Source organism: Schistosoma mansoni, chromosome W, assembly GCF_000237925.1.
Source record: "Schistosoma mansoni strain Puerto Rico chromosome W, complete genome".
NCBI classification, from domain to species: Eukaryota; Metazoa; Platyhelminthes; class Trematoda; order Strigeidida; family Schistosomatidae; genus Schistosoma; species Schistosoma mansoni.
In genome coordinates, this window is record NC_031502.1 from 36,378,630 (window position 1) to 36,392,855 (window position 14,226).

At 36.5% G+C, this 14,226-nt stretch overlaps 1 protein-coding gene across 3 annotated transcripts; it reads right to left on the reverse strand.

Annotated features, from left to right (window-relative positions):
• Positions 1-563: 563 nt before the first annotated feature.
• On the reverse strand, positions 564-11,674 carry Smp_025160.1 (putative acyl-protein thioesterase 1,2 (lysophospholipase I,II); the record flags this gene model as incomplete). 3 transcript variants are annotated; one of them, XM_018789540.1, is made up of 9 exons in its annotated part: positions 564-1,225; positions 9,112-9,154; positions 9,198-9,365; positions 9,401-9,585; positions 9,629-9,699; positions 9,739-9,786; positions 9,824-9,889; positions 9,927-9,958; positions 11,531-11,626. In XM_018789540.1, the coding sequence occupies 9 exons, from the start codon at positions 11,624-11,626 to the stop codon at positions 1,218-1,220; spliced, it is 717 nt and encodes a 238-aa protein (XP_018654974.1). In that variant the 3' UTR covers positions 564-1,217. The 3 variants fall into 3 exon arrangements, with proteins under 3 accessions (XP_018654974.1, XP_018654976.1, XP_018654975.1); XM_018789543.1 differs by having other exon boundaries at positions 8,462-9,365; positions 11,531-11,674; XM_018789542.1 differs by lacking the exon at positions 564-1,225 and having other exon boundaries at positions 8,830-9,154.
• Between the last annotated feature and the right edge of the window lie 2,552 nt (positions 11,675-14,226).

The following is a 14,226-nucleotide window of genomic DNA, read 5'->3' on the forward strand; positions in this document are numbered from 1 at the left end:
CCATGTGATGCAGAGTATCTAACCATCAGTTACGATAATAATCCGGACACCAACAAGGTAGTTTGTACCCATTAACATGTCAGTTGTCAGTCACTTCATGTACTGACTCCATATTCTGATTTGACCACTCCTAGCTTTCTTCCAGTCTACCTCTGCGCCAAAAAAACATCACCCATCGAGGTAGGCGTTGGTTGGGCTCAGGTAACATATGTCCCAACCATTACAGTTGATGAACATTTACTACCTCATCAATCGACTTTTCTATTCACCTAGTACTCTATGTCTAACCTCGATATTGCTTACTCTGCATCAAAAATAAGATTAATAGTTAAGTCATAGCGTACAGATAGTCACTTTAGTATAGCTTTAGTGGCTTATAGAAGACTGTGAAAAATCCTGGTTAATGATACTCAGTTTAAACCATGATCCATTGAAGCACATCATTTACGCATAAACAATCAAATTTTGCTAGGTTTTGAACTGACTGATTAGAGCATGAGTCCGGTGAAAATTCAACCATTTAAAACATCAGTGAGTAACAAGAATTAATAAATAAGAAAACAAGCCCAGGAATTGTTTCTTTTCATGAAAGGAAAAAACATTCAAACGAAACTTTCATAAATGTAAATAAAATAAAGTCTACATAAATATCATTCAAATAGATAATCTTAAAAAAGTAACATCGAAATTGGTTTAAAATTAAAACTATTTTTTAAAACAGACATCTCTTGATTGTCTGAAGTTAGATATTTTACAGTTTAGCGGTACACTCATAAAACTTAGCTTCTCAATGTTGTTATGAAGTTTTACTATTTGATAGACCATTGGAGAGAAAATCAATCAGTGAGATATTTATTGATGCTACATAATTAAAATTGCTGAAAACATAGTCAGTTAGTTAAAGACAAAGAAGGATCTAAAACGAATTTGCGTCAATTCATTTTAATACACCTCAAATCAATTCAGTGAATGTAACAGTTAAGGAAATGAGAAATGGTTATATTTCAAATAGCCTGCGGTGATTCCGAATTACAAACAATTGGCGAATTCTTCAGATACGAGACAGGATGTACGTGAACCAGACAGACTGGATGACTAATACATAGCACGCCAAGCAATAGAAGTCAAGAACTTAGTGAAAAGATTAATACTTGTAGTTAGGATCGCAGTAGAACAACTTTCATATATTGACAATTATGACCATACGGTAACAAAAATCAGCAAGCTAAAAGAGAGAACAATCAATCAACAAAGGTTAGTGGGGAAATATGAGCTGAAAAAAAAAGTTATCATTGACCTCTTTGTACGTCAGAACTACCATCTAATAAGATGAGCTAAACACTTCCTAGCATGAACAGAGGGGTGAATAATAGAAGTGTCAGTTCAAGTTTAGACTAAATGTAAGAAGCATAATTGTAAAGGACTGGCTGAGTAAGATCAACGAATCCCAAATATGGAGTGGTACTAAGCTCAAAATCTAAAGACAAATAATCAATGTGAACGCACTATTGTGACCGATTTCAAACAAGTCTACCGTGAATTTACAAATAATTTTTGTTTTTATCACACTTGACAGTGTGATGTGGGTTAATTATATCCACATAAGCGGTATATGGTGATGGTCAGGCATAGAATGTATTTCACTAGGGGATCGATAAGGAAAGAACAGAAACGAAACGCAATTGGTATGAAAATGCATGAACAACAATAAACGGAGACTATGGACTGATATTTGCAGAAGGAATAGTCAAGATTGAGACAATCGATTGACAGTTTGCAAATTAACTGTTTACTGTATGGTTGTCAGATTTTAGTGAGATAGTCTGTAATTTGCGTGTCAAATTCATCCGATGTACCCCACTAGTGTTCTGTTCACTATAATTGTAATTAACAGAAATTTGATTAATGTTGTTCAACTCGTCGGGCTTTTTTAGTTTAAAAGTTTTGGTCTTTAAAATTATTTACCTTTACAACATTATATAAGTTACACGAGTAGCCTACTACTTGTAAGTGCGTTCCATAGAACACATTCTACTTCTGTTTAGGATTAACTTTTAATTATATAAACACTACTCTATATAACTGTTTTTCATACTGTATTTGTTTATTTAATTTGGGAAACAAACAAAATCGATCAAACGGTAGGTGTTCATGTTGAATGAGGAATCTGTTATAGGTTTAAGTGTATCGTCTTAATTACCAGTCAGTATTCGATATCCCTTTGGTAGTAAAAAGTTATGCTCATCTACTGACACCAATTATCTCAAAGACTAAAAATTTTTTCATGCTACAGAATATCATTGGAAATATTCTTTTTTCATGTTTATTTATACAGAAAACCTATTCTTTTTGCTAATCTACAACTACCACACAAGTTGCCACCAGTCGCCAACCCCATAACAGTGAAATCATTACCATTGCCTGGTTTTCTTGAACAAACATTAGCTGTAGCCCTTCGTAGGGCATTATCTGCTATTGGTCAAGAAAGGCCAAAGTTTCCATTCATTACAATTAAACGATCAGCATTGATTTATATGGGATTACATTTAAAAGGTAAACAATAAAATATTAGTGAATATTGCATTGTAATACATGCCAGAAACTGATCAATTGGAAGAGTTCATTTTGTTAGTAGTAATACTTATCAAAACTAAAAATCATCAGATTTAATGAGGATATGTTCTCAGCAAAGGTGCATATCTTTAGACTAAGAATGCACAATATCACGAAGTTTAAAACTTAGACACAACTCCATTAACAAAAACGGTTTTTCCACAATAAAATAAATTCATTACATTTCAAAGTTTCTCATCACGTCAAAATAGCCTACAATTACAAGAATTAATATAATTAGGGACCAATGTCTGACTATTTTATTTTATTTATTTAAACACAAATATTGGTACAAGGAAGCACCAGATACATATGCGCTGCACAAATCTCACTCGATTTGTATGAAGGCTGTGATACCGCCCAGGTGCCCAAACTGAAGCATGTGGTTTTCTTAGAAGGCCACAACCGGAGCCTTCGACCTAAAGGTCTGATCCACAAGGCAGTGGAGCATCGTAAGGAGATGCAGTCACATGGTAGCCGGTGACCAACGATTGGTTCATACGCCATATGTTCCCTCAGGATACTGGAGCCCATGTGCACCATTGGTTTGGAATCAGGGTTTTCCAACTCCCCTAGGTGGACTTTTCATGTCCACCAACCCGGTTGAAGCGCCGGACATTCGCTTTTCGTCCTCTCAATTTCGTAAACAACAACCCCGCCGCGAGAAGGCAGTGAGTAGGACTTCCCTGGCAGAGGCTTTATACGCGTGTCCATGTGAGAGCATTTCGAGAGGGAGAGCGGACTATCCCCACTCTCGGCCGTACCAGGGCATTTGGGGGCACCAATGTCTGACACACTTTAGTTAGTGGATTTAAAAAGAATTTTTGAAATAGAGCCGAAAATAATAATAACTATAAATGACTACATGATTGACGATAATAATTAATAACAAAATCAAATTGCTTCGTGAGTATTAATGAGATTATATTAGAGAAAAATTATTTGGTTACAATCATTCTCTACAGTTTCTTCAATCTGTTGAGAAACATATGTCTGTCAAACATAAAGCAAAACAAAGTTTATAATGAAACACCGTGTCGTGGATTTAAATCTGATTCAGAATAACAGTGTCAACAAGAGATTGATACATAAACGCAGTTTGAAAACCTGTACGACCAAGTCACTGACTTAAAAGTCATAGATAAGGATAGAAAAAAGTTGATTAAAATAACTTCATATTAACACGAAGAACTGAGTGGTAATATGGCCAGTAAAATAATTCCTCCATATACCTTACCAAATATTGATGCGATATTAGAAAATTTAACTAATCAGAATAACCAGGTATTAATTGACAGCTTCCCATTGAAAAGTAATGAAAAATGAAAAGTTGTAAGGAAATAAGTTTTCTGAAACGCTGCATTCACATATGATAGACTAATACTAAAGTATATCTCTGATCGAATATATAATTTGAGAAGTATATTAATCAAGGTGAGAATGAGTTATTAGCATTACAAACCCAGAAAGTACATGTCACGCAGCTTCCAGAACTTTCGACAATGAAACTAGGCTATTTTAACCCATCTGAAAGAAGAAACCTCAGCTCCTTGACACAATTCTAAGACTTTCCTTGTAGTGAAGATAAGAGAGGAATCTGCTGGATGAACAACGTTCTATTGATTTGATTCCGATGTTATACAATGCATGAAAGTAGAGCTGAGAACGAAGTGATACAACTACTCATTCAATCATTTAATTACTACGACTAGGTATACAACCTTATAGATAAAACTTTTAACAGATCAAGAAATACAGAAATAGTTAACACTTTAATAGCTGTAGGTATTTATCTATTTAGTAGTGTGCTGAATTTCATTTCATTGTTTTTTTTCCCAACAACAGCTTATAATCCACGATTTCCGATAAATGAACAGAAGAAAAATCAACAAAAGTTGGCTAATTATATGAATGCTTGTCATCTAATACCATGGTTGGCTAAATCTATGCCAATTCAATTTATTTCGGCCTCCAAACGTTCAATGGAATTCAATACAAAACTAGATCATTTTCTTGGCCTTGAAAAGCATAAAGATCTCCCTGAAACATGGATTCATTAGATCACTAATGAATACACATAAATCGTGTACCCAATAAACAGTACAAGTCTATATAAACGGAATTAAAAGGTGGAATCTAATAATTTATAAATCCAGATATATATATATATATATATATATATATATATATATATATGAGTGAATTTCAGTCAACCCTGAAGATCTTTTCATTTCTGAATGTTTGCCTCCAAATGTGTCATAAAAAAAAGGTTTTAATTCTCCTAATCGAAACATATTACAGTTTTAAGTTAGGATGATTTATCTGTAATGTCTAAATAGAGTTTCTACCACAATAAGGTTGGTTTCTTCTTTAGAGAACAAATAGCTTGTTTAACTAAACACAAGTTTACATATAAACAGAAGGAAGTCAAATAGAGCTGAACGTCATAGAAATACGTGCTTACAATTATTCAAACACAGTAATAACTCGAATATATATAGAATAATAGTCCACTAGTAGGTCTCGGAAATTACCCGTACTTAAGTCTTCACTAGGATATAACAGCGACCTCCGCAATAGACTCATCGATGGACTCGAATAGATCACATCACCACTGCACACCGTTGGATGGGCTCAGTTGAAGACAGTCACTCATTCTGTAGCATATGTTTAGACTCGGATTATGCTCTAGTTAGAGCACGTATTTATCTGCGTCTCACTAGACATGGGAAAGCTACAGCAAGAGAATCCATGACGACAATCCAATGACGACAAAGTTGGGAATATATATCAGGAACAACCAGAGGAGTTAGTCAACAATGAAAGTGATACCCACCCCGAAGTAGCTTGGTATGATGTCCAATAAGCTGTGGAAATAGCAATAATATCTACCAGTGACTCGAACTAAAAGGTTAGGGAAAATCAGTGAATTTCGGCGGCGTCTACAGAACAGATAGATGTTCGGAAACTTATCCCATCTGGGTCCGAACACTGTGAGGAGCAAAGGCAGGTTAAACGTAGCCTGATAAGAATCCTATGTAGTGATCGTGATCAGTGATGGCCAGAGAAAGCAGAAGAGATGGAAAAGACAGTAGCCATAGGTAACAGTAGACAACTGTTCAGACTTATCAAGGAAACGGGTGTTAGAAATTCGGCCATCAATGAAACTATCTCGGAAAAAGATTAAACTTTTATTCACTCTCACTGCAGGAGATTGAACCGATTAGCAGAACACTTTAGAAAATAGATCAATCAGTCTTCAGACACACTTCAGTTTCTCACTATCTCCGAGCAACCTGAGTGGTGTACTGATGTAAGTCCTTTAATTCTTAGGTTGAAAAGGCTGTAAGTTAACTAAAGCGAGAGAGGGAAGCAGTGTCTGATGGACTAATCCATGGAATTTTTAAAGACAGTGATCAAGTTTTAGCAGTTAAATTAACTGAAATCTCAGCTAAAATCTGAGAACTGGACGTGATCCTATCTGACTGGTCTCGATCTCTGGTCGCCTCAGTTAACAACAAACGATAAAAATCCTCTTGTGACAATTACAGAGGAATCGGTTTGACTAATATAGTGTCTGAAATATTAACCTCAATAATACTCCCATATCTAACTAGAGCTCATAAAGAGCGAACCCGAGGAAAGCAGGCCCGTTTTAGACTTGGACGGGGATGTATAGATTAAATATTTATCCTTTAGCAGATTCTGGAATATAGACATACTTCTCATCATCCGACTATAGTTGTATTACTTGACCTTAAGATAGCATTTTATTCCGTTGGTCAGTCAAGGGGTTCTCAGGCAGTATCATTGGAAGACGTACCGAAGAAGCATATCAACCATGTACAGGCTCTCTACTCGAACACTAATGGTTGAGTCAGAATTTATGGCTAACTGTTGTCGAAATTAGCTACATCAAGTAATGTGCCTCAGGGTTGTCCGCGTTCTCCATTTTAATTTAATTTTTTCATAGACATGATTTTGGAGACAACACTTTTATCGTCTGAATTTTCAGGGACTGATTTTCTACCAGGACACCTAATTATTGACTTAGATGATATAGTTCTGTTTGAAGATGCTGACAAAATGCAGTCTTCTCATCACCTTAAGCAACAATGCAAGCATGTTTGAGACGCGGTCCTCTCCCTCCAGATGTAAGGTGTTATTTCAGAATTGGCTTGCATCATCGCATGAATTAATGATAGGGAGTGAAGTAATTGAACATACCAACCGCTTTTCTTATCCTGAGAGTCTCATTAGTACTGATTGATGGTCTAGTGTCTGATGAAATCTCAACACGGATTCGGTAGGCTCGACTGTCTTTTACAAACTTGAGTCACTTGTGGTGCAGGCAATATGCCTTTCAATGAAATGACGAGTTAACTGTGCAGCATTTTGCTCTGTCTTACTTTAAGGATGTGAAACATGGCCATTAGTAGAGAATACTGGTAGGTTACTAGTATTCGATCATAGGTGTCCACGAAGCACCGCTCGTTTATTTTGGGACTACGGGGTGAGCAATGTCTGGGTTAGGAATGGAGCAATGAGCAATTACGGAAAACCGATTGATGAGGTAGTAAATGTTCATCAACTGTAATGGTTGGGACATATGTTACCTGAGCCCAACCAACGCCTACCTCGATAGGTGGTGTTTTTTGGCGCAGAGGTAGACTGGAAGAAAGCTAAGAATGGCAAAATCAGAACATGGGATCAGTACATGAAGTGACTGACAACTGACATGTTAATGGGTACAAACTACCTTGTTGGTGTCCGGATTATTATCGTAACTGATGGTTAGATACTCTGCATCACATGGCTCAAAATCGTTTGCAATGGCGCAGGTGCGTCCATTCTTTGTCTTCCAAATCCTGGGACTAAATTCCTTATAATATTTTCCCGTGTTTTAGTTTCACTAATTAATATCTTATCTGAGTCGTATCTTTGATACCTAGTCTTTCCTATTAGCATTGATACTGTTACTACCTCTACTATTCTGGGATTTGGTCTGACAACTTCGTCTCTTTGTGTTAATGGAGTATAGTAAATTGAACCGATGTACATGCGTACAGGTTCTACGGTGTGACTGACTGTTTTTGTTACATTAATAGATGTAATGTGATACAAGTCCCTTAGAACCTAGTAATGAAATCTGTCATTGGTCAGTAATTTGTATTGGAAATTCCTCATAACGATTTGCTAACAAATCAGAGCTCGGAAATTAAATACTTCAAAGTGGTCATATCGGAAATTTTTATGAACATGGACTTTTACCTATAACTAGCTAGAATGATAACTTCTGTTGTTTAACCTGCTGCTAATTAGTCGCTAATTATAACCACAATGGCTATGGATTGAAAAATACTGGAGGTGTTCGTAAGATTAGGGGTTATGAAGTTAATGACAGAGTTGGTCACTGAATGCATCGTAAATATCAAAAAATTATCCTTTTTAATCATCACTGTGTATCAAACTTTAATGAATGTACAGTCATAGTACTGTAGAAAACTTTTATTTTAAATTTAATAGAGTATTCTTAGCTTCAGAGCTTAGTACACTAATGACACAAAATGGCTTATTATTCCTGGACACATGAAACATACCTTTTGCGCTAATGAAAAATTTATCCACAGAACTGTAAGAGAAACAAAGTTTGAAATATAACCGAAATTAAAAAACTAAGTGGGTAACTTATTATTTCTGTCTTTATGACAGTTGGAACAGCTCAAAGTTTGAAGTTACTTTCAGGAATCACTTTGAAGCCATTTGTTGGAAAAACATGATAAGGAATCAATGCTAAAAGTCAATAACTTACGGCAAGCGGGTCATTATATATCTATAATAAACTTACTACATATATATCAGCAAACACAATCAGAACTTCTTGATTCACTTGAGTAAAATCTCAGTTTCTGTTTACGATTTCAATGCTCGAAACCTGGCTCCTGCCTTTCCCCTCTGTGGAGAGAATTCGGACTTTCAAATAAGATAAATGAAATCGTGACACATCAGATGTACGTCGTATGAGAGAAACCTACTACCAATGTCGGACACACTATATTCAAAACATGACCAGCTCAAAAATGCACAACATGACTGGATCACAAGGTACGAATTTATATTACAAACCTATAGAACAACATATTGTTGGGATCAAAAAAATACTGGACTCGTAGACATGAAAATTAAAAATAGCTACTAAAACTACGAAAAAAGCTTAGCATTAAAAGTTATATTTTACTGAATTAAAGGAGGTATGTAATACAACCGAGAAATGTAGAATCCATAAATGAGTCCTAGTTACGGTACTTCTTAGCAGAGCTGTAAACATTAACAGTATGAAAAACCCATGTTATGGGGTCATAAAACACATTTCGAACATGTGCCAGGGAATAGTACACTGGAAGTGAAGGAGGAAAAGTCAGAACTGAAACTCATTCTTCAGAAAGTTTAGGCAACGACGAATGAGTAACACCTATAACACACAAATTTACTGTGTACCAGGTATGTTTTTTGACAAGAACGTTCGGAGATCTCCCATTTCCTGAAATGCAATTCGGTAAAAATAGTCACTACTACCAGTTTACCTTTTCACATGATGAGTGAGATAATTGAGGATAACAGTTGAGTTCACATTTGGATAACTGGAAAGTTTTTAAAAGCTCATGAGTTAGCTTTCCCATGGCAAAGGGAATTGTATAATCCTCCAATCCATGACACTGGAAAACTGGTACATCCTTGGGCATAGTCAAGAGCTAAGGAATAATAATTTGTAAAAAGAAAAGCATACTGTGGGTGAGGACATAAATTTTGTATGGAGTGGAAGCCAACAACTGAAAGCAACAACCCCACCATACTGTAAAGTGCTCGTTAGTGCATTATAAAGGGCCACTGAACCACCTTGCGAAAAACCTCCGATAACTATATTCCCGATGGGGACTCCGGCTTTTATTTCTGCATCAACGAATTTTCCTACTTTATTTAAAATATAATAAGGGCAAAAATAAATGGAATGTACATTCAAGCGATGCCTCTTTTATTCCTGCTTCATCCTGTTTGGCGTTTTCACTTAAAGCATATATGTCGTACCTTGTCATCGAATAATCAAAAAAAAAATTTACAACAAACCATGCTGGCATGCACATCCCTCCATTAAGTGTAACTGGTATTGAATTCCTGTGCGAAATATACAACTCAAACATTATGAACTTACGCATGAGGACATATAATCTTGAAGTAGTCCGGAACATATTCCTTCAAAGCATCCGACCAACCATGCCTTATCGAGTCAACCCTTTCAAATAAGGAAAACTTACCCTGTGTCACCCAATCCATGTAAGAAAATCAACTGAAAAATAAATAAGTTAGTAAGTATGATAGGTGGAATTCGATGCATTCACAATAAGGAAGAGATCATATGTGACGAGAAACTTTGTAGAGCAGTTATATTTTGCTACCATTCTCTCACTGTACCCGAAAGACTTAATTATTTGTTGCTTACGCAGTACAATAGTTTCTTCAGTTTTTATCATTAAATAAATATTACATTTTATAAAACCTTGAAGCTGACTGAAGTCAACTACTAAAAAGCGTACGGCCTCCTAAGGTGTATCTGAAGCAAAATCTTTCGAGCTATGGTAGATCATGAGCACCCATCATTCAAAAAACTATTCTGTATACATTAAATCGCCTCTGAACACATCTTGTCGTATTGTATTACTTTATCTACCACCTCATAGTTGTGGAAAATTGTTCTAAAATGGTATAGATCGACGTAATAGTTAGGGGTGAACTATTTGAACTCACTAATTTCCTTACTTGCAGAGCTGCAGTGTCTTACGCGAGTCTGAGGTTAGTGCGATTCACGTCCATTAAAAAGCATTAATTAAACTACAAGGTGTATGGATTCCGATCAAGAAGTGTACTGTAAGACCGCTTACTACACAATTTTGTAATCAAAATATGGATTGAGGAGGAAAGGCATAGTGGGCGAGGGACTTCAAGGTCATAGCGACAATTTTTGTACCTGATGATCATGTACAACCGGTTCATATAGGATTTTAGAGAAAACGTGACTACAAGCGGCTACAGTGAATGGGACTAATAAGAAGTTCCTTTATTTGCAATCACGGCAATCAATTGACTTGTAGACCTTGTGCAGACCACCCTGATGATGTTATCTTTCGATGTAATATATGTTAGAGGAAGAAGATTGCTAAAATAGAGACCTTTTTGCTCGATCCAGATTGAGACTAAGTCAAATTTTGATAATTGCTGTGAATTGTATAATAAAAGCACCAGTATTATTGGCTGCAATATTTGCAGATGCCACTGAAGCTTCGGCTGTATGGAGGTATGAGTGCTGTAGAGATATATGCGTAATAAAATTGACAAACTTACATAACCGGAGAACATACAAACAATATTGAAGCTATGTAGTCGAGGCTGAGAGCTTTTGTGACTTTATCATGGCTCAAGAGGACGAGTATTATGGAGCCATATGGATGAGTTCGTCTACCTTATGAATTACGATTTTCAAACCTTTAAAGCTCTTTCTAACCTTGACAAGTTTTGGGCCATGTAAAAGAAGCGTACCCACTAATTCTTTGGTGTTGTATAATATGTTTTTACGTCATACTAATTGTCTTCTGATTGTCTAACATTTCTCAAGGTCAATTAAGAATCATTCATAAGCCGTCGCATGGTGTTACAGAAACCCTTATCATCGAATCATTGGTTGAAACAAAAACGAAATAGTTTAACCTAGGCCATATACAGACAATTTTCTAGCCCCCCGAATAGAATATTTGAAAAAAGATGAGTAAACTGTGGATTTTCCTCATCAACTGCAAAAAGAATCTTATTACGTGAGTTTGTTATATTTAGCGATGAATCGATAACATATGGCAAGACAACTCACTGTAGCAGAATGTTTTGAGCGCGAAGCTACGACGGCAGCAGGCAAGAGTTTATTAGCCATATCTATCTCTGAGATACAACTAATACTACTTCCCATAAAACATTAGCACAAAACAGGCCAAACCAGTTTATTTGAGTCAGGCGCTCCTACTATTCACGTAATAAAACACCAATTCTGACCTTCAGTTAGCTAACTTTTTAGGTTTTGTTGAGTGTTTTATCTAATTTTGAAATGCTTAGAGTCATTGTGAATAATACTAGCTATTCACTGCTTCCAGCTTGGAGATAAATGTAACTCGTGTAAATTTTACAAATACTTGTTTACGCGCTTAGCCAGCAAATTAATCAATGAGTGTGCCGTACCCTGTAGTTCCAGTTATTTTTCTACTCGTTTATTGGGTAAGCGTAGTTTACGCAAATTAAAAGACAAGTTGAGTGACAAAATATTTCTTTTCAATTAGTTTTTTATCAGGACTGTGGACTAATATAGATGTTTTACAAATGAGTGAAAAGTTGATACCAATCAGACGGTGGTGAGTCAATTTACAAACATAATAATCAGATAGATACACAGCGCTTGAGAAATTTAAATCGAATAATTAATGCAAGCATTTACGTTAAAATAAAAGTAGGAATTTAAAATGGATATAAATGTCTTTTGTTATCTGTGAAATTGATGATAAGTAATTATAATACGGGTTCAGTGAAAATTAGGTGATAAAATTACTGAACAGATTAAAGACGATGAGAATTGAAGATTAAATTGCTAACAAAATCGAGGGATGGAAATTTCTTTTTCAGTGATTTCATTTCAAACATCTAGATTTATATATAACTTTAAAGATGCCACAGGTGTTCAGTTCAACAAAGCCTTTAAACTTCATACCTTCATAATCGAAGGATACTAACCAAGTCAAATTAGAAGTCAGGAACGAAAAGGTTCAAAGATATATTTGGAACGCCATCGACATGTCGCGGGGCATTTGGTCTAACCTGGCTAGTAGTATCAGGAGCTGAATAGCACGGCGTTCCCCATTCGTGATCGGGTGCGGATCGTGAACGCGCACTGCTGAGGAGTCCCACACTAGGACGAAACGACCGTCCAGTGGCTCAAGGCTATTCATGATGGTCTAGCTCCAAACGACTCCTGAATTCAACTTCTAAAAATTATTAAAGTCTTCGCGAAACCCTCTTCTGATGAGAATAAAAACAAAAACGTACTAAAATGTGGTGGGTAAAATAAAAATTCCCATAGAAACTACGCCCTCGTGTGGAGTATTTACTCACCGTATGAATAGAAAAATAGCCGAAGACAACCATCACCTTTCCAAGTGACTCCATCACAGAAGAAGAGCTCATGGGTGGCTATTTAGAGGTGCAGGTTTGTGACATCGAAGAACAGTCAACTTTCCGTTATCAAAACAAGTGAAGGATTGTTTAATATTGACAGGTGTAGGTGAGTCGACTTTATTTCGAATAGATAGGGTATTGATTGACATTAGCGTCAGGTACGGCAAGCATTTGTCTACTAGGAGGGTGTGATGTGAACGTAGTAGATTGTTTATTTTGTCATAAGACGAAGAAGTAGGAGTGCCGGCTCCATATTCATGTTCGTTTGGTTAATTGTCTATATGGACAATGAGAGAAATTTAGCCGGACGGTAATTTGCGAAAGAAATATGTTTTGAATGATAGGTAGAGTGGGTTGAGTGAATAGTTAGTGTATTTGAGGAGTGGTCAGGAGGTTCATTCAACGAGCTTTTAATACCAGAGATAGTTATCAGTGAAGAGAAAGATGTGTCACTCTCCATTATGTCGGAGTATATAGATGATCTCAAAAGAGTAGGATTGTCGCCCTCGACATTCAGAGACCTCATAACGGCACTGTCGATGGAGAGAGATATAAAAATGATGAAGTGGTGTATACGTCGAATTAGGGGGATCAAGGAGTTGTATAAGGTAGCTTGATTTTGGTAGTATCCAGAATCACTGGATGATGTCTCAAGTAGGCAAACGTTATAGCTTCATTATGTGCGGCGGGCAATTTTAGTCTCCTTATGTGTGGATGAGACTGTATGTTTCAGGTTAGGAATGGGGAATCGCCTGAGATTATTGCCAAGAGAGGTGTTCGTGTTGTGCATGGTCGTGTACTGATTCTAGAGCTTGCGAGGTTCATACTATAAGTCTTACTGGTGTAATGTGTATATGTGATTTTAGTCGAGTGTGGCCTCACGTTACAATGAATGGGTAATGTCAGTCCTATATGTTTATTATCGGGCATTCTACTGCTGTGAACAGGTACATGTTATGGGTTAAGTGTGATGGAGTATTTGTGGGTTTCTACAGAGGGTTTAGTATTATTTCGAATTGCGGGGAGTGAACAGCTATAGCTCCTAGAGCAATTCCTTGGAGGATTATTTCTAGACTTAGTGTGGTTTTTATAGGGGCCACTAAGGCAATGCTGGGGCAATATAGATGCATAAGTGGGTTGAGGTTTTGGGGTAGTTGAGTGTTTGGGCTTAGGATGAATAGATGAAGCTGCTTTATGTGCAATCTTGTTCTTAGCACTATTAACATCATGCGATGTGCCTTTGGCTTTGGGAGGGGTAGCGAATGGTGTTTTAGGGTTTGTGCAATGTCCAACGCTGTAGCTGTCGCCAGTACGTAGTCTGAGTTGATTAGTTTGCAGTTCACTAAA